The following is a 26,529-nucleotide window of genomic DNA, read 5'->3' as shown; positions in this document are numbered from 1 at the left end:
TCAATTAATCAATCACTGCATTTGTAAAGCGCGCTAAATACCCGTGAGGGTCTCAAGGCGCTGGGGGGGGGATTGCTACTGGTCGAAGAGCCAGGTCTTGAGGAGTCTTCTGAAGGCCAGCAGGTCCTGGGTCTGTCGTAGGATGGTGGGGAGAGTGTTCCAGGTCTTGGCGGCGAGGTAGGAGAAGGATCTGCCGCCAGCAGTGGTTTTTCGGATGCGGGGTACTGTGGCGAGGGTGAGGTTGGGTGAGCGGAGGCTTCGGGTGGGGGTGTGGAAGCTGAGTCGGTTGTTGAGGTAGGTGGGTCCGGTGTTGTGCAGTGCTTTGTGTGCGTGGATCAGGAGCTTGAAGGTGATCCTTTTGTTGACGGGGAGCCAGTGCAGGCCTCTCAGGTGAAGTGTGATGTGGCTGCGGCGGGGGACGCGAGGATGAGTCGGGCCGAGGCGTTCTGGATGCGTTGGAGTCGTCTCAGGAGCTTGTTTGTAGTTCCTGAGTAGAGGGCGTTCCAGTAGTCGAGTCTGTTGGTGATGAGGGCCTGGGTAACGTTTTTTCTCGTGTCGAGGGGGATCCATTTGAAGATCCTGCGGAGCATACGGAGGGTGTTGAAGCAGGACGCGGAGAACAGTGAACATCACAGCCGTTCCTATTCCTGATGGTATAGCTTGAGATAAAATAGAATATGACATTTTTGGCCCGTCGCAGCGGTTGAAGATTCCACACTTATTCAAGATTTCATTAAGTGACGTTATTACCTCTAGTACCTTTTCTGATGATTGGGACTTCGAGACGGTTAATAATAGGATGTCTGATCTAGAGATGTCTGCAGTATTCACAAATCGTGAATATTTGAAAGTTCATCAGTCTATGAACAAATGTATGTTATAACCATTATGGTCATAATTTCTTGCACAAATCTACAATGCCTAGAAATGTATGTATGGATAACCAATGGGAACATTGTACTACACCTCCAAAGGGTAGCTCGAAAACGTTTTCGAATAACTTTCCGTATTTTTCAGGGTTCAATGTATCCAATGCAGAAGCATTTTACTTTAGAAATGTGAACAAAACAGGAATGAAAAATGTGTTGACCAATACAAAACAGATTTATTCTGCAGCCTTTTATGCCCAACTGTCTAGACAGGGTTTCGACTTTTGGAAAGACAACATTGAGACAAAAACTGTCTGGGGTTCAAAAGATTGGCAAGTGCAGGGGATAGAAGCTATGTTTAGAGCATGTATCATCCCTGAGCAAATTATGTTTTTGAATGACACTGTCCAACAAACATCTTGCCTTGGGTTAGCCAAGATCAAGGTATTAAACACACCGATCATACCAATACCTGCGAGTACTAGCTCTACATGGGGGGAGGTTCACGTACATAATATTTTGCATCACAACAGATCAGATCCAGATTGAAACAAATGGTTGCTCTGGCCCATAGACACAAATAACTGTCAAGATCGGTTCCTGAACAAAACTCAAGGTTTCAAAGTCAATAGGCCAGACCCAAGATATGTTCAAAGACAGCATCCTGGGGTAATAACAACTTACAGTGTAGGGAAGCTATGCTTTGATTAGCTACAGAAAGCTACTCTACAGGATGTAAAACAACACTTATCTTTACTTAAAGATGGCGAAGACCTTAGGGAAGTCTTGCTAGGACCAAGAAAAGCGCATCAAAAATGTTTCATATATGCTGGTATATATATGCTGCATATAACGAAATATGGAAGATTACACAAGCAGAACAAATACGAGAAATTGATCGTATTAATTTAGAGAAATCTCTCTCTGTAGTAGACAATGGGTTAACGGCTCTGTCGTCTAGGATATATTCATTGGACAGCATTGTGTCTTCTGCCATAGACATCATGGAACAAGACTTGGTCATGTTGCAACATGGTCAGTCTCCGCTACGTTCGATCATGCTATTAGATTGGATGTAGGTTAAATTTGCATTTAGGCTATGTGCCTTGGCGTTTAATCAATACTACGACACGGTTTTCAGAATTCAATCTCACTGATAAACAGATCAAATTGTCACAAAGAGGAGCAGACTATACGGTGCTGAGCATTGAAAAACTGGAAAGATTACTATTTACAGTGGCAGAAAAGCCAGCCACTGAGTGGGTAATACATGGAACAATCACTCGGACGGTTACAAATTTCCATTTTCAGTATTGCCTAGAACACATACCAGCAGGCAAATATGAAAGGTTGGGTAAAGAATACATCAAGACATCCTGGGATTTACCGTAATTTGATGCATGTTTCAAATGCAAGGAAGAGCCTAGGCCACGGACTGTTTAAACAAAGACCCTTTATTTTTCTGCTGACACGTTGTGAAAATGATGCTGTAATGGTGAAGAGATGTTCACCCACCCCAATTTTGTCCAATCAGAAACCAAATAAGTGATGGTAGCTACATTTTAGATAGATTAAGTTAGGGATTTAGAGTATAAAAACCCCTGGTTTTGTCTAGTTGTCGTCGCCTTCTCAATTTCTATCGGAGATGCTGCCCGATTGCTGACCGATTCTTGAATGTAAGAACTTTAATGCTTTTTACTTGTTTGCTTTGCAGGATTTAAAGGATAAGAGGAGGGTATTAGTTAGGGATGTTAGGAGAGAATGAATTTGAAACTATCTGTTCTTTACTAAACTTTAACTGAATTCTAAAAAATGCGACTTTTTCTGAGCTCTAAATAAAATGATCATTTTTTAAATAAAGTTTAAGATTTTACTGAATAAAGAATTTACTAATGCATGAATGTCAGACATAATAAAGTCTTGCTATTAATAAAGATTGGGAAATGGAATTTTAAAAGCTGGTCTTGTGATTTTCCTACGCCTAATTTTCATTCTAGTAGATCCATTGCCACTAGGGTGGTGTGTCTGAATAATTAAAGTCTGAATAAAACCATGGTAAAGTGTAAATAAAATTGCAGGTATAAATAACTGATTTAAGTAGGGTTTAGACGCTCCACCAAAATGTTATAGCATTTCTTCATTGCGTTTCACCAAAGCCTTGAAGCCAAGTGTAAGTGAACAGGGTAAATGCGCAGTGTTATGGGCCCCACTGATGCATGATTTATGTGTTTAAAGGTTTCAGGGAAATGGTGAGTATTGATTAGAAATGATTTCTGGAGTCACGCTGTAGCAGTTATACCTTGGAAGCAGAGTAGTGGTTACTAAGGAAATTAGCTAGGGTTATGTATAAAGTACCATATAGAGTTTGATGTACAGAATTATGACTAACATCTGTTGAGTTTGTATTACGTTATATGTAGTTCTGAAAAGGCTTCATAGAGTAGGGTGAAGCCAGTGCCTCCGTCTGCAGGTGGAGGAAGTGTGGCAAGGTAGTCGCACAGTGAATTAGTCAGTTTCAAAAAATGAGTATCGCCGAATACTGCGGTGGTATCGTCGCATGTCACTGTTTAGGGACCTTAGGTGTGAAAGGATAAATGAATAGTGAGGACAGTCTATAAAATTTCAGCCTTCAAGCATAGGGATCATTCCGTGCATCCCGATTAAAACTTACTGCTGGGAGAGTAATAGGTATTAACCCGAGCTTGATTGAAGGGTAAAGGGAGTGGCGCCTCTCTTTTGCTAACAAAAGAGGAATTCTGTGGTGGGTTAGATGGACGCGCTGCCTACTGGTAAACAGAGTTCATGTATATATGTATAGGGTTTTCCGTATGAACGTGTGTAAATGATATTGCAATACGCGTTCAAGTGAAACTCTGGGATTGTCTCTAAGGAGGTGAAAAAGATCTCTGTATGTGCTTTCCTAGAGAAACGAGATCGTTATTGCCTGATAGAAGGGTAAGGCCAGTAGTGTTGCTTTATCGGCAGGTCTAAAAAATTGAGGAAATAAGCGTCGTCTACTCCGGTTACAGAATACTTGTGTGATAGAAAATTCTATCACTTTATTAGCGAAACAGATTAGTGGAATTGTTTTGTGTAAGTTACTAACTGATTTTGTAAAATATCTTGTAAATACGGATTCTTGAAAAAGACCGTGTAAAGGAGGGGTCAGTCGGCGCTGCAGAAGCCGGAGCGCTGGTGACGTCAAAAGTGCCGCGCTGGGATTGGTCCACGTGACTGAGACAGAGTAGGAGCTGATAGGTTCATCATGAAAAAGCAGCAAAGCGATTGGTTAAGCACTTAGAAAAACGTATTGTTTAGTTTTCTAATTGGTACGATAGTGTGAACCGCACTGCTATTGGTTGGTGTACAGAACAGCAAACAGGGAAGTGCGCGATCTTTTGAAAGGAGGGAAAAGTTGACGAAAATGTCATACTACTATTATGAAGATGAAAAGAAGAAACCTTCATGGTTTAAAAGGAAGAAAAACATGTTTGTAAAAGACAAAGAGGTAGTTACGAGAGAGGGAAAAATACTTCCTTCACCGAAAACGCCTGCTTCTTATATGTTGACGAAATATGGATATCATACATGTGTTTGGTTGGAAAATTGGGTACAGTATACGAAGGATGATGGTGTGTTAGCCTTTCCAGAAGGAGGATCGTTTGATGTGGCAATTTTGAGAAATTTGAGAGACAAAATGATGAAGCTTGAACCGAGACCTAGACCAACTCAATTTGAAGCGTTGGTTGAATGGGAAGATGAGATACATGAAATGGAGAGTGAGAGGTTAAGTAAGCACCTTAGACTGAGAGTTAGAGGTAGAGATTTGGGGAGAGAAACACATGAGATTAGAATGCGAAGATGGAGGGATGGAAATATGTGCGATGGCATGTATCCTGTCAGATTGGTAGAAGAATTTGAGGGACGGAAAAGTACAGAGAAGAAAAAGAATACAGAATCAGGAAATCAAAGCTATGGTGAAAGTGAATCAGAGGATGCTGTTTTAGAAGAAATATTAAATAGAAGACCACCCCCGTATCAGCCAAGTTCTTTATGGACTACTCCAAATGCCCCGATGACAGAAGAAAGAGTTAATGAAACGCTAAAACAACCATCAAATTTCAGAAATTTCCCTGAAAGAGTAGAAACAAGATGTGTCCCGAGTACACCGATAGGAGAAGTTAGAATTACAGGAACTCCTGTGCAAGGTAACAAGTCACACAGAATTGTGCTAAGTGCAGGAAGACAAAGTAATGAACAGCGAATAGGTCTGATTATGAGCGTTCTGCACATGAATTGAATCAAAATCTTAATAAAATATGGAAGCTGTAACTGTAGCAGTAACGATAGGACCTGTGATACCAGTATTTGATGATCAGAAAATAAAAGAGCTGAGTAACAATTCCGTTACAACAAAGCCTACAGAGAGTAAGAGAAAGTACTTATCCTGATTTGTCTGAAATAAGGCAGAATACGAGTGTAAATCCACCCGAGTTAACTTTTAATAAAACAAAATAGATTTAACGCAAACGCCTATGGGACCATCAGAGTGAGAGTTGAATGAATGGATAAAAACGTTAAAACTAAGAGAGCAGGAAACAAAAGTGCTTGATGTGGCCAAATTAAAGATAGATATGGAAGAATTAATAATTGGAACAATCAGAACAGATAGATTAAAAACTTACCAGGATGATGAGCTCATGTTTTTATGTAAAACATAACATGGAGAGCTAAGACAATGTATGACCAACTAGAAGAATTGGTAAGTGAATGTGGAATAGATTTTATAAAAATAAAATCATTACAGAAATCTTTGAGTAGATTTTGCAGAAAGAGACATTGAAAATATGAATACTGCAGGAAGACAACTTCAGATAAAAGATTTGATTGTGTTACGCAAATGGGTTGATGTAGGTAAATGGAGAGCCAAATGGGCAAAGAAGAAGAAAATAGTGATAATTCTACTTTAGCTTTCCCCATTAGAGGAAAGGGAAAAGTGGCAACTGAATTCCCCATGGGAGAAATTCCTGGAGGAGGATATGTACATGTTCCTTGGAGCAGACAAGATGTACTGTCATTTACGAATGATTTTCCAAAATTGAGAAAAAAAACAGTAGAGTGGTATCGGCAAGTCGACAGATTTGTAAAGGTGTCAAAGGTATTGATTTGGATGGGTTATTTGACATAGTAGTGCCAACAGATTTATGGACAGAATGTAAAATATCTGTGGATTGGCCAAGGGAAGAGTATCCCAGAGATGAGAAAACAGGAGCCCCATCACCAGATGTGATGAGGAAATATGAACAAGTGATAGTGTGGTTGAAAAACAAAATACCTCCAAAAGAAACAGATTGGGTGAAGATAGACAGAACTACCCAGGAACCGAAAGAAACTGTGCATTCATTGTATGAAGGGTTGTTATTGGTTTTCAAGCAATATAGTGGTTATGAGGAACTAAATGAAAAGGACATGAGCCACTTTGTATATAGATTTGTGTATGGATTGAGACCAGAAATTTCAGACATGATTAGACATTGCATGATGGATTGGCAGTCGAGTTCAGTGGATAAGGTAATGAGACAAGCAAAGTATTGCAGTGAAGAGATTGATGCAAAACAAAAGAAGTTAAAAGAGAAAGTCATGTGGGCACAAGTAAAAGTAGCAGAACAACAAGTAGCACAGATGGAGAATAGGAATGCAGGGGGATCAAGGTGGGTTTAAAGTCAAACCTAAATTGGTAGGGAATATTGATGAATTGAAAAAGAAAATGCCATGTTTCAACTGCGGCAAGATAGGGCATTGGAAACGAGAGTGTAAATGTCTGCCTAGAGTTAATGAGGAACATACATCATTGAATACGCAGGTGCAGTTTGAGGTAAATCAGCAGCAACCGCAGCAACAGCAGATAGCAAATCAGCAGAGTCAGGTGCCGCAACCGCCACAGCCATACAGTGGAAATCAGCAGAGATACTGTGCAGAGACAGGATTCAGCGGAGGTGAGCAGGTAAAAAGACCGCAAAGAGTAAATGTGTGTTCTCAATATTGGTTGCAAGAGGAGAATGGCAGTGAGCTGGATGAAAGTTTCTGACGGTGCCTGAGGGAGGAAGAAGAGTGTGTGCTTGGAGCCACTCTTGAGGTAGATCAGTCAGGTCCATTTGTGAGTGGAAAGGTGAATGATGTGGAAATAACTTTCCTAGTGGACACTGGTGCTACCCGTTCTACTGTTAGATCAGTGGAAATTCAGAATCTTCCTCTCTCGGGTGAGAAAATCCAGGTTGTAGGTGTGGCTAATAGACAAATAAACACTCCTTTGACAGAACCAGTTGAAATAGAGATTGGGACATACAAAGATATGCATCAGTTTGTAGTGTGCGACAGCAGTCCTGTTAATTTGCTAGGCCGGGATATATTGTGTAAAATGAATTGTTCACCAGATGGCATAGAATTGCAGACTCCGGATGAAGATAGTTTGTATAAACTGACAATGCTCATGATTGAGGCAGAGCAAGATAAACGGTTTCCTGTTTTTGATAAAGAGAAAATTCCTGTTGAACTGAAAGAGGCAGTAAAAGAAAATGTGTGGGACTTCACTGGAAAGGATATAGGTTTGATGAAAGGAGTTGATCCTGTGAAAGCGTCCATAAAAGAAGGTGCAAGTTATCCGAATATACCTCAGTATAAATTGACGGCAGAGGTAGGAAGGATTTACTCCAGTGATTGACAAAATGATTGAGCAGGGAATTCTAAGAGAAATTGAGAGCAGTCTTTGTAATTCACCGATTATGGGATTGAAAAAGCCAAATGGGACATTTAGAATTGTGCAGGATTTGAGAAAGGTTAACAAAATCATAGTCCCATGTTGTCCAATTGTTCATAATCCAGCAGTGATTCTGTATCAAATACCACATGATGCAGAGTGGTATACAGTGATTGATTTGTGCAATGCGTTCTTTACTGTTCCATTGCATCCAGAAAGCCAACCAATTTTTGCGTTTTGTTTCCAAAATCGTATCCTAGCATGGTGTAGAACTCTGCAAGGGTACACTGAGAGTCCATCGATTTTTAATCAGCTGCTAAAGAAATCATTGGAAAATCTGAGCATGCCTGGAGAATCTGTGTTGGTACAGAGTAAAGTGAAGGAACTGAGATGGGATTTCCTGTGAGGGTGTATGTACCTCATTCAGTGGAGATTCTCCTCACAAGAGCGAAGACTCAGTACATGACTAACAGCAGAATGACACGTTATGAGAAAATAATTTTGGGAGCGGAGAATGTGACAAATTGCAAGATGTGTGAATGTCAACCCATCAACATTGTTACCGGATACTATTGAGGCAGAAGTGAAAGGTGAGTTGACCATAAGTGTTTGGATGTTCTGGAGTATTGCACAAAGCCTCATCCAGACATCAAAGATGAACCTTTGGTTGAATCAGATTTTGTAATGTTGTGGATGGATCTTTCTTGAGAACAGAGAGTTGTGTTCTAAGTGCTGCATATGCGGTCTGTACAGTAGCAGAAGTGTTAGAAGCATTTTGTCTGAAAGGAATTCATAGGCTCAGATAGTGGAGTTGATTGCTTTGATACGAACATGTGAATTGGGAAAAGAGGTGAAAGTAACCATAGTGACAGATAGTCAATATGGTTATGGAGTTGTTCATGATTATGGACAGCTTTGGTCCCAAAGAGGTTATTTGACCTCTGCAGGAACACCTATTTGGAATGCAGAGTTTGTAAAGACACTGATTGATGTGATACAGTTGCCTGAAAGATTGGCTGTGGTAAAATGTTCTGCTCATAAAAAGGGTGAAGATTATATCACCAGAGGAAACAGTTACGCAGATGCAATTGCTAAGCATTGTGCAAAGAATAAAATGTCTATCAATAGAGAGAAAACTGAAGAACATGTTCCAAGTCCTTTAATGCTAACAACTGTAGTACAAACTTGGCAGGAAGTGAAACAGATGCAGGAAGAGGCAGGAACGGAGGAAAAAGATATTTGGCTAAAATCAGGTTGCAGACAAAGGGAGGAAGATGAAATTTGGGTTTACAAAGATGAAAGACCAGTAATGCCCGATAGCATGATTTCAGATATGGCCCGAATGTACCGTGGTCAAGCACATATTGGCAGAGACGCTATGATTCGTCTCTTTAGACAGACTTGGTATAATCCTAAAATCAGAATGATTGCTGAAAGTTTATGTCAAAGATGCTTGGTCTGCCAGCAATTTAATCCAAACCGAAAAACTGTTGTAAGCTTGGGAACCATAGGACGGGAGTTCAAATGGATTTTGTTGAATTACCTCCATGCAACAGACTCAAATATGTTCTTGTGATAATCTGTTTGTTCTCTCAATGGGTAGAAGCTTTCCCCACGCGGAGAAATGATGGATTAACTGTTGCTAAATTGTTCTTGCGTGAGATAATACCATGTTTCAGGTTTCCGGTCACGATTGAATCGGACAGAGGCCTGCATTTTCAAAATGAGTTAATGCAGATGATTTGTGAAGCTCTGGACATTCGCCAGAAGCTACATTGTGTATATAGAACTGAGGCTTCAGGAGTAGTTGAACAGGTAAATGGAACAATTAACAACAGGATTGCGAAGATGTGTTTGGCAACAGGAATGAAGTGGCCTGATGCTTTGCCACTTGTTTTAATGACACTGAGAAGTATACCTGACAGAAAAACTGGATTAAGTCCACACGAGATCACGAGATCTTAATGGGCAGAGTGATGAGATAGGCTTATGTACCAGTTAATAAGTTATTAACAATAAATGATGACATCATACTGGAATACTGTAAGAATCTATCTGATGTGGTAACTTCTGTACTCCACCAGGTGGGAACTGACAAATTCTAAAGAGAAAACTCCAGCTCATGATCTCGTCCCTGGGGACTGGGTAAGAGTGAAAGTTCATCGTAGAAGAAATTGTCTGGTACCAAGGTGGCAAAGAGCACGTCAAGTTATCTTGGTCAGTACTACTGCAGTTAAGTGTGCAGGACTGAAAAGGTGGGTTCATGCTAGTCACACCATCCGTGTGCCTGAACCTGAATACCCATACGACAGTGAAAGTACAACTGACTCTGAAGGTGAACCAGAGAAGGATCCAGATACTGAAGATCGACAAGAATGTCGACATCTGGAAGTATCAGAAGCCAGTTCTGCGTCTGAAGGTGAAGGTGAAAGGTGGATTGTTGAAATACCAGATTCAGAAGATCAACCTGAAGATCGAGAATCGGTAAAGATAAGCACCAGTAAGGACGCAAAAGAAGGTGAAGAGAACCTGTTGAAAAAGAGAAAACTGAAACGCAAACTGAAGACTCTGGAAGTAGGAACGAAAATCCTGAAACTGGGGAAGAGGAAGTAACTCACGACAAGGATGACGTTCCAAGTACCAGTTATGAAAGTGTTCCTGACAGAGTTAAAGTAGAGAAAACAAAAACTGATGAAGATAAAGACATTGTAAAGATCATAATCAATGATACAGTAGAAGATACTGAAAGTGAAACTGATGACAGTGCAGATGACACTCCATTAAGAAAAAGCACAAGAAAAAGAGCTCGGAGAGTGGAGCATAACACTGTAGAGCCAAAGACTAAGAAAGTCTGCAAAGGAGACAATTGGCCTAAAGAAGCTGGAGGATTGAGATTCAAAATAGTAAATAAAACAAAAGAGCAAGAAGATCAAGTAAATGAGATTACCAGTCAAAAGGAAACACTGGGAAAGAAAATAGAGATTGTCCGAAGGCCAAAAAGAGTAAGACGTCCAAATCAGAGATACAAATCACCTGAGTGGACATATATTGTACTACCACCAATTGTTGAAGTTAACAGCAGTCAAGAAAACCTGTACAATCCAAAGCCAGGTGGGAAAAGTGAGTAAAAGAAAACAACAAAGGAATGGAAAGTTAGGTGCTCAAAGTAGATGATATTAAAATAAAGTCTGAAGTCCTGTGAGACGGATATTGTAAATATAGGAGAGGTCAGAGTTGACAAAAGGTCAAAGAAAACTGGTTAGAGAATCTAATTATAGTATAATTTAGAATAGAAATTGACACAAGGTCGAAGAAAACTTGTTAGAGTATTAAGTGGTGTGAAATTTATAGGTGACATAAGGTCGAAGAAATGGTGTTAGGGAAAATGGCAATGAACAATCACAAGACAAAATGTTCTATTTTTAGAAAATGGTGTAGATGCTTTATAATATGTATGGGATTGTTGATGATATTGTGGGTAATTTTACCTATTGTGATTCCTTTCCAGAGTAATTTAACAAAATGAAAACCAAATGTGAGTTCAAGTAAGCCAATTGAGAAAGAAAAAAGTGCATGAAACTCATGTGTACAAACCAGAGTTGCATCAAGATAGGTCTATTAGCGATTACACCAAAAATACTTTTTCAAAGTTATTGCTTGAATATATTAAAACTATGAATGTTGATGACTTATGTCTGCGTAAAATTGCCAGCATCAGTGTCAGAAGGGGTGACTTATCACCACCTTCCTCTTACATATGGAGTAACTTGTAGTGTAATTGCAAGTTTGTTTTAGAAGACTGGGAAACTAGAATATCATTATTCTAATGTGGATGAAATATTTGCAAAATTAAAGATTGACAATTCATTAAATAAAAGAAAGCATGCAGAGCTAATGGGAGAATATTTTCTAGAAATAGATTAGTTAACACGAGTATGCTTTTAATCATAACTGGACATGTAAAATGAGAATTGAGGAAAAGGCATTTTTGAATATGGTTGAGGAAAGGAGAATTGCTTACAAACGAAATGAGAAAATGAAACATGCAAAGTCCAAATATTATACATTTGATGATGAAAATATTGAAGATAAATATGTGAATGTAGCAATTAACATAGATGCACCAATGGTGGGAAAATGTTGTATTAGAATAGATAATTCAATGTATGACAGCTACCTATAGAATTATGGGAGGTTGGGGATTTAAAGGAGGAAATGATCCTGTTTTTCCTGGAATTTATTTTATTTGTGGGAAACAGAGCCTATTATAGACTGCCAGACCATTGGTATGGGACATGTTATGTGGGTTTGGTCTTTCCTAAAAATTTCCATGAAGATAGAGGTACTAACGGAAAGCATGAGATAGGTAAAGTTTTAAGTCGAAAAAGAAGAGAAACTGTGTTAGAAATAATAGGTGATGTATTTGGAGCACTGATACCAGCATTGGGAATTTCGTTCAATGCAAATAGAATTAGAAAATTGTCCACAATAGTTGATAAATGATCAACAGACACAGCAGGAGGATTCCTGATGGTCGATACTGAAATGGTTGCTATGAGAGCTATGGTTATGCAAAATAGACTTGCCCTTGATATAATTTTAGCAGAAGAGGGAGGAGTCTGTGGAATATTGAAAGTTCAACATTGTTGTACTTATATTCCAGATAAAAGTCAGAACATTGAGAATTATATTATAAATATTACAGATTTGCATAGAGAAATGGAATCACTGGAGGTTGAAGGTGTCCTTGAAAAGCTGGGTAAAAGTTTCTCAGCAATCAAGCATTGGTTTCAAGAAATAGGTAGTTCAATTATAGGTAAAATACTAATACCGTTAACAATCTTAGTGATATTCTTTATAAGATTATGTTGCATATATAGAGGTAGGAGAAATGTTAGACAAACAAAGAAAAACTGACAAGAATAAGAGAAGAATGAAATGGAAATGGAAGAAATCAAAGAAAAGTTTTTCAAAGACTCAAAAGAGAAAGAGACAAAAGTGTAGATGACATTAACATGAAGAAGTTGAAACATGTTCTGATAAATTTTCCAAAATTTTGAGTGTTATTTCGTGATAAAATCACCAGATGAGGGAATTGATGGAGCGCGGTGGCAAACAAAAAATGTTGTGTACCCCTCTCGAAGTCAATGCCCCATAACGTTAATATTCACTGATTGCATGTTTTGCGAAATTAACCAACCATAGAGTATGATGCACACATTATTTTCTTTTTATTACATATGGGGAGACTAATTTTGCTTGCATGTTGCAATAAAACTAGCTAATATGTATTGTTATTGTGTTGTGGATTAATGCACAGCTTAGTTATACACTAAACGCAAATTAAATGTGCTTATCGTATTCATTAATGTTGTGGAGTGGTTGAAAATGTAAGTATAAAACGCATTTATGTGGCTTATCTGCTAGGTAACAACTAATGGGAGATATTAGTATGGTGGGAGGTAAACAGAACGGGTTTCAATTCAATAATTAACATGAATTTGTGTTTGTTTATATGATAGTTCCAAAAGTGGCCTCTGAGGCCTAAGTGAAAATGGCTGCTTGGGCAAACTGTGAGCAAGAGCTGAACAGCACAGGCGTGCCAAAAATCTGCAAGTCAGAGTGAACTGCCTGTGCTCGAGGAGGTTCAAGGCTACCATGGCCCGGAACCTAGGATGGGTGCCAAGCATGGACGATGTAATGCTCAAAGCCGGAGGAATTTGATGCATGTTTCAAATGCAAGGAAGAGCCTAGGCCACGGACTGTTTAAACAAAGACCCTTTATTTTTCTGCTGACACGTTGTGAAAAGGATGCTGTAAGGATGAAGAGATGTTCACCCACCCCGATTTTGTCCAATCAGAAACCAAATAAGTGATGGTAGCTACATTTTAGATAGATTAAGTTAGGGATTTAGGGTATAAAAACCCCTGGTTTTGTCTAGTTGTCGTCGCCTTCTCAATTTCTATCGGAGATGCTGCCCGATTGCTGACCGATTCTTGAATGTAAGAACTTTAATGCTTTTTACTTGTTTGCTTTGCAGGATTTAAAGGATAAGAGGAGGGTATTAGTTAGGGATGTTAGGAGAGAATGAATTTGAAACTATCTGTTCTTTACTAAACTTTAACTGAATTCTAAAAAATGCGACTTTTTCTGAGCTCTAAATAAAATGGAATTTTAAAAGCTGGTCTTGTGATTTTGCTACACCTAATTTTCATTCTAGTAGATCCATTGCCACTATGGTGGTGTGTCTGAATAATTAAAGTCTGAATAAAACCATGGTAAAGTGTAAATAATTTGCAGGTATAAATAATAACTGATTTAAGTAGGGTTTAGATGCTCCACCAAAATGTTACAGCATTTCTCCATTGCGTTTCACCAAAGCCTTGAAGCCAAGTGTAAGTGAACAGGGTAAATGCGCAGTGCTATGGGCCCCACTGATGCATGATTTATGTGTTTAAAGGTTTCAGGGAAATGGTGAGTATTGATTAGAAATGATTTCTGGAGTTGCGCTGTAGCACACTCACTATGCTAAAATGATTAGTGCTATCAAGTGGCCCCATGGGTCAGGAAATGTGGAAACTGTAGGGTTTGCCACAGCATGCCGCCGCAGGAGGTGCCAAACACACAGAAGGGCCCCAGCTCCTGCCCCCAGTCGTCCCCCAAGGTAGGTCCCAGTCCTCATTGGGTCCTTTGGCCTATTGTAGTTGGCCAGTTCAGTAAGGCCAGACTGCAGCACCAAGGACCTGGACCCAAAAGCGAGAGGACGGCCAAGGGAGATCCCTTCCCCCCCCCCAACCGCACCGGGACCTAGCCCGGCTGCTTCCGCGACAGGGAGCACACCCCCCTCCCCATCCCCCCAATGGGCGCCTCACATATGTTGTGTGGCAGTCGGTGGCTCCTCTCGCTCGACACTCCAGGCCCAGGCGTCTCGTGGTGCACAGGTTGCGGTCCTCGTCCAGGCCCTGGCACCAGCTGCAGGTCCTCATCCCGAATGGGACACCCACAATGTCCCCAAGTTGGATCCTCCGCTCCAGCAGCCCGAGGTCCCCAGGAGCATCCACCAGCAGCCACGAACTGCTGCTCGTGGAGGTTTTCCCTATGTCCACCAAGCCGCAGCAGGCTTAGCCATGGCAACACAGGCTATGGGCGGCTCGGTTGGTGCTGCCGGACCCGAAGACAGCCCCAATGACTCCCCCAAGGACGGCAGGCACAGATAGGGCGTCAGAGTGCCGAAGCACAGTGGTTACAGGCAGGATTATGTAGGATGACTTGCGGGCCAGGGGAGCTCACTCAGAGCACATCCTCCATGATGAGCCGCTTGGCTCTGTCTACTACATACTTTAAAAAAAAAAAAAAAAAAAAAAAAAACTTTTAAATAAAGGCTTGCTGTATATATAAAAATGTTTATGTTAGTGCTGAGTTCAGTCAACAGCAGTCCAGTGCTGCTGTTGATTAGGGGTGCATGTAAAGGTTAGGAGGACCGCATGCGACCCCTGGGCCGTACTTTAAGTATCACTGAGACAGTCTGCAACATTTCAAGGACGTTTGAGGTCCATTCCGGATGTAGCTGCATTCTCCCTACCTACACTGGTGATGCGACATTGGAAAAGTACAGTGTAGTGCTCTCCATCTTTCTCTCGTTTTTGAGGGAACTCTTTACATAGTAATATTGAAGCTTCTTGTACAAGGGAATCACTTTACTGACAAAAGGTGTGTGTCCGTATTGGTATTTGTAAATGTCCCAGAAACCCACGTCTACATAGCATATGTGTTCGTTCAGTGGCGTCACTAGGGTTGGTGTCACCCAGTGCTGGTAACTCATGGTGTCACCCCCTCACGACTTACCCCATGAATCCATGATGGACCTCCTCCGAATCCGCCAATGCCAAATAATGGGGCCATACAGAATGGTTTTAGTACTAACTCCCACATTGCCCCATCACTTGACACCCCCAGCACCATCAATAGACCAGAGTGGCAGGTGCACCAAATAAAGTACCATCCCAGCATGGCGAACCCTTGTGCTTGTCTGCGCCAAAGTCGCACGTGGACTCATTGCCGGTGTGCCCGGTGCATCATGCGGTGGCGCGCAAATTCCACAGCCAAAGTTGTACTCAAGTAACTGATGCATGGAAGCCGGGCTTCGGCACAATAGTCACGCAAATCGTGCATGGCTGGTGTGAAAACTCCGGTTGTTTGGCGCTCTCCTGCACCCTGGCTCAACCTTGGTCTAGGAAAGGCCACGAGCAGGGAACTTTCAACTGCTGCTGCTGTGCGAACTGATTTTCAGCAGAAGGCCTGTCCATAATCGATCCTTTTTTAGCCAAATAAGTGCCACAGTTAAGCTTTCTCGTGCCAGCCACTGCACCCGTGAGCTGGCACTCATACGGGGACATAGTATTCATTTTCCATTTCACAACCCGATGTCTGTGTGAAGTATGTGAAACACAACATACTTTCTTGCAACATCTTACATTACTTTCTCTGACTGGCAATGAAAGGCTGTACAGTTTCCCTTTTCGAAAGAAAAGCTGAAGAACTTGGAAAAATCCCAGGTTGATTCCGGGGTCTGTAAAAGGTAAACTGTCTGTCTGGCTGCAGCCGGGGATGAGGTCATGAGGACTGCCCTCACCTCCGCAGCCTCACGATCACAGGTGGCATCAGACTGTCAAGCAGGGATTATCATCGACATCAGCCGAAATCCCCCAAAAGGCAAACATCCCACCAAAAAGTGACAGAGCAGAGTCCCTTAAATGCCAGGGAAACTTCCTGAGCAGCCTCGTTTGGCAGCATCCTCTCGGTTGACCGCTGGAGACCGGGAGGCTGCGGTCTGGTGGTGCGCACAATCCGAGGCCAGAGCAGGCGGCTCCAGGGCATGGCTTCAGGGGGAGGGTCCAGACATGTCTGTTCGCCCCCATCATCAGCGACAAGTAACAAAACTGCAACGCATTCTTCATTCACAGGCAACAAGCCGCCTGCCGCCTTTGCTCGGATGTGTTAACTTTAAAAATCATTGTTTTAGGAAGTTTATAACAAAGCGCATTGCTGTATTTAAGCGCAACGGAGCACATGTAAGACCAAGCAAGCATCTATTTAGCAGATTAAGTCAGCGGGCACTCACTGTACTTCACCAGTTACAAACTGTTTCTATTCGATCTATTTTCAGCACAAGGCGGATTACACCCTGAACTATAAGCGTCCAGCGAAAAAACAAGGGGTCTCCTCACAGACAGTAATATTTAGCATGTCACCCCATGTGATGGTGTCACCCGGTGCGGGCCGCACCCCCCGCACCCCCTAGTGACGCCACTGTGTTCGTTTACGGCCGTCACAAAAGCATTTTTTTTCCCCATGCTACCCCGTCCTTTCCAACCTGTACTTCCCTTTTTTGGGCAGCTTTCTCGATCGTTGGCTATGTATACCAGGGCTATAGTCAGTACTGTTTTACCAAAATGTGCCTAAATGCGAACAAAGAACTGAAATACAATATCATCCACATTAAGAGAAAGGAAATTAGTATAGGAAATTTCAATAAAATATAATTAAAAGACAACAAAAAAGCAATAGCACAATTCTAACAGACACAAAAAGGAAGCTGTGAAATAGAATTTAAACTAGTAAAGTATGAGAATTTTAAAAAGAAAAAATAAACGAACAAATCAGAAAGACATGGAGTAAAGAAAGGAAATTAATAGGAAGATGGATAAAGTAAAAAATAATCAATACAGGAGGGCAAAAGTATAGAAAATACAAAAAGAAAATAGGAACCTACACCTCCCATTGAGTAGTAAGTTTCCATGGATGAATGGTCACTTTGCTCCTAGCACCCAATAAGAATACTTAAATTAGAAGATAGTGAGCTTTTGAAAAATGGGCTTACACAAGAGAAATAAAGACTGCAGTGTGATATTAGTAATTTTAATAAATCTTCCTTACTTTTTTATATGGTAATCGCTGTTAAAAAAGATAACCTTCACATCCTGGGAACAGAAACACAAACAGATACATATATTACAATAGAGTTTACGTTCACAGTGAAAATTATTTTACAAAGTTATTCGCAAGTGCAGTATTTACTAATAACTATATACAAATATACATATGTTAATAATGAACACACATTTTTATTACTGCACAAATTTACTTAATTATCCCATGAATGCATTCAATCCAATATTGCTCAAGAATAATACTAAAGTGCACTATTGTAACAAATAAATGGTCCTTCCTGAAGATAATGTTAGTTCTGATAAAGAGCTATTGTGTTGTGACGGAGTAAATTCGAATTGATGTGTAATCAGTTTCTTGGCTCCCCAGGACTATGCATAAATTCATGAGGTATCTAAACTCTTCAGTGCCACTCCATGCGGTCCCACCGACTCACACCTCTGCAACAGAAGTGGTCAGTACTTTTGTAGTGATAACCTATGGAAATCCTAGTACTGGCCTGTCTCCGCACTACTCATTGTTCTCGTCACCTTGCACAGTAGGGTAAACCACTAAACTATAGAATTAAATGTCATGTCCTGAGGCTCCATTGAGAACAACCCATTCCTAGTGGGAATAAAAGGGTAAACAAACCTTTACTTATGAGGGTAATGCATTACCGGTCAATTGCGATACTCTTTATGTACATGAAGTTAATAGAATTGTAGTAAGTTAGCATGGAGGAGCCCACTAGAACACAACATTGCATCACTTTACAAAAATAAATCTCAAATAGAAAACGATGGGTTTACACTCTGTGACCCACAGTTGTGGGAGTGAAGAACGTTATCTCTAGGATGTGAGAGAAAACAAAATATATACATCCTTTGTTAACAGAAAACATGCCTTCAAGTGCAACTAAACTTCTTCACTGGCAATCTGTCCCAGGAAGGGGTTAAGACTAATGGCCACAAGGACTAGCCAGGATTGAATATCCAGTCTCTCTGTTTTGCATCACTGGCTGCTCTAAGTGAGGTATGAGATTGTGCCTGTCTGATATCCCTTCTTCTTCAATTTACTCTTCCACAACATGATACCTTCTTTATCTGTGCCCTTCAGTATGGTGGTGCTGTAGAGGGTCTGTGATCTCAGTCAATGTCAAGACGTGCTCACTCGGCTGTAAGTGACTACACTGCCCCAATCTAGACACATACTCTTCCATCAAAAAACGCACATGGCTCTCTATGGGCTAAACTCCTATCAGCCAGGATCTCTCTCACTAATTGAAGAACAGCTTCCAACTCTGGAATGCTCCATTTTCTTCAGAGCTATTGGATTGCGAATCCTGGAATTAATGTTACCTGTTTCAATCCTCTGCTTAACATTGTTCCATTGGTGTGCATTAGATCTATGAAACTGGCATTTCAAAAAATGAAAACCACTCAGTTTCAAATGTTTGTTCCTTAGATGAACTATGGGAACATCATACCAATTCTAAACCACTCTCCCTATTACCCTCAAACCTCAGAGGTTACAGCTGAAAGGCAAAATAATATGAAAAATAATTATTAAAAGCTGAGAAGTTAGATCTTGGATGTCTAAACATCTATCCATCAGGGCTACTGAGCTCAAAATTGATTAAATTACTCCAAGCAGCTAAAAAGACAAACATCCCAGGATTTGGGAAATGCTAGAAGATTGTTTGAATCTGAAAATTGATTAAATCCATTCTGAAATACTCAACCCAGGAGCTCCCGAATCAGTGATCGCTCTGTTAATCGTTACACACTTTTTGCTACTTTTTTATTCCTTAAACGTTTCCTCATCATTAGGTGATCTTGCCTAGCATGGTTAATGAAAGTCCTCATAAAGGGATACTATCGCTGTAATCAATGCCTCTTGAGGAAAAGCTTTGTGCTAGTAGCAATAGAACAGATAAGAGCGGCATAGCTACTCAGATTAACTAAATTAGATGCACCATTCAAAATAAACTCAATGTCAACGTTGCCTATGTGAGGTGTTGGAGTAGGTGACAAATAAACAGTGCATTTTCTTGAAAATGGGAAGGCATATTAGAGTAGGAGCCAACTATACCATGAACCATAGACCTTGGTGAGGTAAATATATTAGCCACATATCTCTTTGTTGTTGAATTAAACTAGGTATGATAGGCTATGGCTAGGATGATTGCATGGCTTTGTAAACAGACTGGTAATGTTAACTTCTGGACATGTATTCTGATAACACTGTTTTAGCTAGATGTTAAACTAGCAGACTACAGGCTCTGCCTTTGTTTCCTAACATCAGTCTACACAATCTGATATCGCTGGTTCCTTGGAAGGAACAGGGATTCCTTAAGAGTCTCATACACCCCCTTTGAACTATTCAACCTTTTAGCTAGAGTCTTTTTCAAAGGCCTCTGCTAAAGACTGTCAAATTCATTCCTGGTGCCCACAGGACCGACAGCGACTCCTGGGCCTCAACTGTAGTGGTTGAGATTATCTGGTACTGGTGTTCATCCCATCATGGCTTCAGGGTAGCGAGGGTGAGCAGTTAGAGGCTTCTCAGGGAGGCAGTGTGGGGCGCTGAACTCCGAACTCAACAATTAACCAAAGGACCTAATAACGTCAAAGTCCACTTCACTGCCTTTTAAGACAAGAAAGCACTTAACACTACGGAATTTAAGTTGGTGTACAAGCCAGTAATCCTGATTGCAATTCTCCATTGAGACTCTACACCCGCTGAGTTTCCTGATTCTAATACCAATGCAGATGAACCTCTAGTGGCCGGTTCCCCAGTAGTTAGAGCAGAAGCATATATCAGGCTCATGTGCAGTCTAATTGTCTCCCCAAGTCAAATGGGAATTCAGTGAATATTTTTGAGCAAAGACAGTCCAGGGGCAACCATGTAGGTCATGCATGGGCAACTTCTTGGTGCACGCAGCTGCCTAGCTGCACTCTGAAGTACAATAAACTTGCTACTTGAGAGCAGGTGAGCTCCATCAGATCGCAGTATAGTTTTCACCCCAACTAGCCTTACAGGCCAAAACAGGCCCAGGCCCCAACTATGCCAATGGAGATAGTGATTGATCCAATGTCCTCAACATCAGAGATGCAGCTCTGACCATGCCGGTACAAGCAGCTGCACATCTGGTCCCCTGATGTCTTCAATGTGCAGATGCAGCCCCAACCTGGCCAGTACAGGCACAATGCTCAAAATGGTTCAAAAAGTAAGGTCCGGGCTGTCATGCTGAAAGTAATCGAGTCCAACCAAAATTGCATATAGAATCAAAAACCAACACACAATATCTCATTGTGACACAATTCACACCTGGCACAGACAAACACAGTGAAGTAATACCTTTTACTTTAAGACCCTGTGAAGTAGTGCAGGGCTCCAGAGGGCAACGGAGGGAGGGAGGGTCTGCAGAGAGTTTCCTACATTTCTTAGTAAGTTATGCAACTCTAGATCCTGCCACTGATATTTCCTGTGTCTTTGTGATCAGGTTGCTAAGTGTCATAATCTGCTGCCCACAGACTCGTGAAACTCCAAACTGCCTGATGGTGTGCGCTCATGCATTAGCTGAACGCACAAATTCCTTTAAAGAAAAATACAAGTCCCATTAAGCCACAGGGCTCACACCAAATTGCAGGCATTGGTCACCCTTTTGCAGTCCCAGCGTTTAAGGTCCTTGTGGCCCACAGCATCAAGATACATAGTTGCTGTGGTAGGACCTTGTTGCCACAGTGTTGACAATTCACAGACTGTGTTTATCCTTGGAAGTCGAACTGGGTTTACAGAAGTATTCTAGGAAACAATTGTGTTTAAAGATTTCAACTCATATTTACAAACTCTATTTGAGGAGTCATCCTTTGAGCATTATGAACTAACATCTTGGGCATCTTAGTATTTCTATGTGTCGCGCAAACATGATTCTCAATTCTTAACAGACTTTGATAACCTTGGCTGTGATGGTTATATGCTACTAAGTTATTGAAAAAGGGTGGAAAAGGGTGGACAAATGACTGGTTGTTGTCAGGTGAACTGCGTAACACTAAAGCCTATCTATTATGATATGGTATCAGAACCTGTTGAGTTGAACATAATTCTAATCACAGAGTGTGTTCATGTAACACTGAAGGTAGTTGTCTGAAGTTGAACACAGTTTCATCATCCCCCAGAGAGTTCTACAGTATATCATACATCATTTTAGGTACTATAACAATATTGATAACATCACTAAAGACTCCTCTCGTCTTCCAATATAAACGCTCTACCAGTTGAAGAAAGTGCCCAGCTGCGTGACTAGCCAGTGTAACGATATCTGATGTCTGTTATCTCTTATACTAGTCCTCTTTCCCTGGGTTTACTTTTAACTATATTATTATTTTGTGTTTAGTTTTGAGTGGGTTCAGAGAGGCATGAAAGTATAAATCGCTGCTGCTGGATCTACTTTACAATGTTGGCACTTTCTGGCACGGATGATGGTTTGCTGACCACCTTGTTCTATAGATTTCCAACTCTTTCTTACGTTCAATAACTCCACCTCCTGCTGCTGACATTTCCAATCGAGGTCTGTGATCAGTCTCCTGAGGACACGCTGCTGCTCTTCTAATGTGGTCACTGCCTCCTTGATGTTATGTAGTTCCTTCTTCCCTTCCTCTTTCAGGTTGCTGAGACGACGAGATTTTTCCCTCTCCAAAAACCTCTGGAGCTTCTCAAACTCATTAATGACTTGCGCTTTTTGGCTCTTTAACTTGGCCTGCAACATAAAAATAAATTATATATTCACATTGCTACCACCTGAGAAGTCTGTAATAAGTTGATCAATTGACACTGGAGCGGACCCATTACACAGCAGGTTTTCCCATCATTAACGGAGCGATTGTGGGTCAAGTGACAGTAACACAGAGGAACCCCTGATACGCGCGCTATATAAGTCGCAATACATTTACATTTACCTCCCCCGGGGGCCACTTCCCAAAACTCCAACACCCCCCCAGTTTAAGGGGTCGAAGGTTGTAGAGGACAGAAAAACAAATGGCTTGGGGTGCAGGAAATCACGAGGGCCATTTGCATATGCGGGTGAGGGTTAAAATGTCACTCTTATAAAAGGACTTTGGTGTCCGTTACCCAAGAGAAACACCAAGCTGCACTTGGAGCCAAGATTCCAGACTGCACCACTGCTCAGACAGGAAAAACAGAGGGCGCATCTCACACAGACAGGAACAGGGGGTGCAGCTCACACAGATAGGAACAACAGAGGGCGTGTAGTGATTGCATGTTCCTTTAAATGGAATTCTTTCTATGTATTGTGGAATGTTCTCTTACAAATGAATGTTCTATTGTGTGTACTGAAACTGGAGTTGGGATTCATTCTTTGGATGAACCTTCCTTCCAGCTGCATCTATTCTTTACCGCTTAAGAATAAATACTATTCATTTAATTTCATGGAGTTCTCTTTATTCACCTTGGACCATTACTACAATTTTGGCGACGAGGATGGGATCCTTGGACCATTACTACAGGGCGCTTCTCACACAGACAGGAACAACAGAGGGCGCATCTCACACAGACTGGATCAGGGGGTGCATCTCACACAGACAGGAACAGAGGGCGCTTCTCGCAGACAGGTACAACAGAGGACTCTTCTCACACAGGCAGGAACAACTGGGGGCACATCTCACACAGACAGGAACAATAGAGGGTGCTTCTCACGCAAACAGTAAAAGGTAATTGGCAGACTTGTCGTTTCGCCATAAAAACTAGGAAATAGTTGCGGACACGCAGAGCTGCATTTTACATGGCAGTATTTAAGAATATTCGGGGTTCCCTAATGTGTGTGTCTGTCTTTGGGTTCTCAATTTGCTCCGTATAATGTCCCAGAAAATTCTTTTTGGCATGATTTTAGCTTTGCCCCCTCTTATGCATTCTCTGTGTACATTTTTTGAGGCACTGCTCCTGCCTTGCTCTTTAGGTGAATGTTCTCCAGGGCGGTACAAAAGGGGGTGGTGATGGACGGAGCATCTGAACCAATCAAACACTCACACCCAGTCAACAGATCTGGATTTAATCCATCACCGTTCTTTAGCCCACTCTGCCACCCCAGTTCCGACATGGCCATAGGCAAATCAGTCTGACCCTGTACCTCATGGGAACAGTCCAGCCCGAACTGCCAAGCCATGCCTTCCCTGGACCGGAAACAAGCTTCCTAGGACCGGTTTCTGGCCTTCCAGCGGTCTTCAGCCAGGCTTGCTTGAATCCAGCGGCAAAGTGAGCAAGGGACTCACGTCGGAGCATACCCTGCCACACTTATGGCGGCCAAAACCGGTACAAAAGGGGGTGGTGATGGACGGAGCATCTGAACCAATCAAACACTCACACCCAGTCAAAAGATCTGGGTTTAATCCATCACCGTTCTTTAGCCCACTCTGCCACCCCAGTTCAGACATGGCTATATGCAAATCAGTCTGACCCTGTGCCTCATGGGAACAGTCCAGCCCGAACTGCCAAGCCATGCCTTCCCTGGACCGGAAACAAGCTTCCTAGGACCGGTTTCTGGCATTTCAGCCATCTTCAGCCAGGCTTGCTTGAATCCAGTGGCAAAGTGAGCAAGGGACTCACGTCTGAGCATACCCTGCCAATGCAGGTAAATGAGAATGACAAGGAAAGTCAACCAAGGATAAGCAATGGGTGCCCCTCACCCCGTGTTTTTGGTAATCGACAATATGCCTTGCAACAGACAGCACATGCGCTGTCCACCCATCTAAAAAAGAAGTGTATGAACCAAAATGCACTGGCTGCAAAAAAAAAAAGAGCAATAGAGGACAAGTGTAAAAAAAAATTAGTGAACGTACACTATAACCAGCAATCTAGAATCTGAACAGCTTTCTTCAAAGCTTGAGCAGAACAAGATAATAGTGAATAATCAACAAGGGCAGCGACAATGCAAACGGAGAGGTAGAAAACAAAGTGGCAAAGAGAGAACTGAAAAGGGGCACCAGGAAGAAAGAAAGAAAAGCCATATTAAGTGGAAGAAAGAAGCAAAATCGGGTGAAAGACAAATTCCAAATGGGGAGCAAGACATAAAATCAAATTATTGCATGGCGAAACCAGTGTGAGACTTTAATTCGACCATATAAAAAAGCATCAACTCATTTTCAATGTGTTCATAATGAAGGAAAAAGCAATTGGCAAAAACAGCTGCAGAGACATTTACGCAACTTTTATGCTGGCCACGGTTGTGTGTTACCGTTCGCAACAAAATAGCTTAAAACTATAGTGAAAAATTGTGCAAATAAAAAAAAAAGAAAACATTCATGTTGAAATCCCTTAATAAATAAACCCACTATATGTGAGAACTATAACAAAACACCACGTTCCATTTGCAAAGCGGGTTTGTGATTTAGAAGCTTCACAAACTAGAACTGGTAATAACATATGCGAGCGAACTGACAGACTAGCAAAGGTTATCACCGACTTCAAGCTGGCGGAGCAGGCAGGCCCGACCCCTTCTAGCTTAGCACAACTTCGAGCACAGGAGTCGGAGCTTCAGCCGATCAGCAGCTTTCCTCTCTCCTTTTAAACAGGGCCGTCATTGCAAGCGCTTTCTCGCACTCGAATACATTGACGACCCTGCAGACAAATACCAATGTGGGCCCGGGGCTCGGTTAATAATGACACAAATAGTTACCCTAAGGCGCTTTCTTTTCTCACCTTAAAGTAACTACTTGTATTAATTGTGTGTGCCTGCTGCTGCCTCATAGGAGAGGTTGGGGGCTGACTTGGGGGAGGGAGGGGCAGGCTAAGGAGAGCCAGAGCTTGCTTGCTTCAGGTCCAGGTCCAGAAAAGAAACCAGGTAGCTGAATCGTGCGTGCGTGCACATTGGACGCAGTCAGAGGCAGTAAAGGGGGCGCCACCTCCCCTTGAAAAATTCCGCACACAGGGCCAACTACAGCTCAAAAATAGGTCACCCGCCACATTGGTCTTTTACCCGCACAAATGGCGAAAATGTCACCCAATTGTGCGGCTAATCGCCCAATAAAGTTAAGATTTTTTTTAAAAAGGGAGGTGGGCGAGCCATGGCATGTAGAACATACAATATTTTGAGCTAAAGTGTGGCTGAAGTATGCCACATTTTGCCCTGTATCATCCTCGATCCTCTCTTTACCTCAAGCTCTGGGAGGGGGGCGTTTATGTGCTTGCAGGAGCAGTGCCGCCTTTAAAGTTAAATCCAAGCAGGGAGGAATTTTCCGATTCCAAAATCAGTGCAGAGCACAGGGATAGCAACAGGGAGGAAGGGGTTAAGGGTGGGTGCATGGTGGGAGGGTGACTCAGTGAGGGAAACAAAGATAAACCCCTTTAAGGGGCTTGTCTTGAAGCAGGAAGGTGACTTAACATATAAAGCTGCCGACTTTGGAGCTGTAGAGCAGGGTTTGAGCCTCAGCATGGGCTGTATCACCTAATCATAAATAAATAAACAGCGATTTTGGAGGGGGGTGGGGAGAGACAAATAAAAAAAAACACACGTGGAGGGGCGAGACAGATACCATTAAAACAAACTGTTGAATGTAGCATCTGAAACCAAATGAAACAAAACAGTGCACAGAATCGAAGGGAGGAGGTGGCTCAACATATAACGCTGCCGACTTTGGAGCTGGAGAACAGGGTTCGAGCCTCGGCGTGGGCTGTATTAATCATAAATAGGAGATCTCAGATAGGGGTGGGGAGAGAAATAAAATAAGCATTGGCAATGCAACAGGGGGAGGGGTGCAAGAAGGCATGGGAGGGGAGAGGCACAGGAAGAAAGTAGTCTGTGCAGTAAAGAGTCAAGTAGGCGTGGAAGGATACAAGTGAAGAGATATCCATTATAAGGAGGGACTAACAAGCCTACAACCAATCGGAAGGCAGCATTTAAGACACAAGCCAATGGAAATGATGGGTGGAAAGTGGGAGGAGCTTCCATGCTATAGTGT

General features: G+C 41.9%; 1 protein-coding gene across 1 annotated transcript in view; it reads right to left on the bottom strand.

Annotated features, from left to right (window-relative positions):
- LOC144753940 (E3 ubiquitin-protein ligase TRIM11-like) overlaps positions 1-26,529 on the bottom strand; it is a 277,392-nt gene that overhangs the window by 119,816 nt on the left and 131,047 nt on the right. The window contains exons 3-4 of the mRNA XM_078641467.1: positions 22,086-22,316; positions 17,564-17,607 (exon numbers count right to left, since the gene is read on the bottom strand). Coding sequence (XP_078497593.1) covers positions 17,564-17,607; positions 22,086-22,316 — 275 coding nt within the window. The remainder of the gene's footprint in view (positions 1-17,563; positions 17,608-22,085; positions 22,317-26,529) is intronic.

Source organism: Lissotriton helveticus, chromosome 5_1, assembly GCF_964261635.1.
Source record: "Lissotriton helveticus chromosome 5_1, aLisHel1.1, whole genome shotgun sequence".
NCBI classification, from domain to species: Eukaryota; Metazoa; Chordata; class Amphibia; order Caudata; family Salamandridae; genus Lissotriton; species Lissotriton helveticus.
Note: the sequence above shows the minus strand (reverse complement) of the source record. Positions and strands in the feature narration are given on the sequence as shown.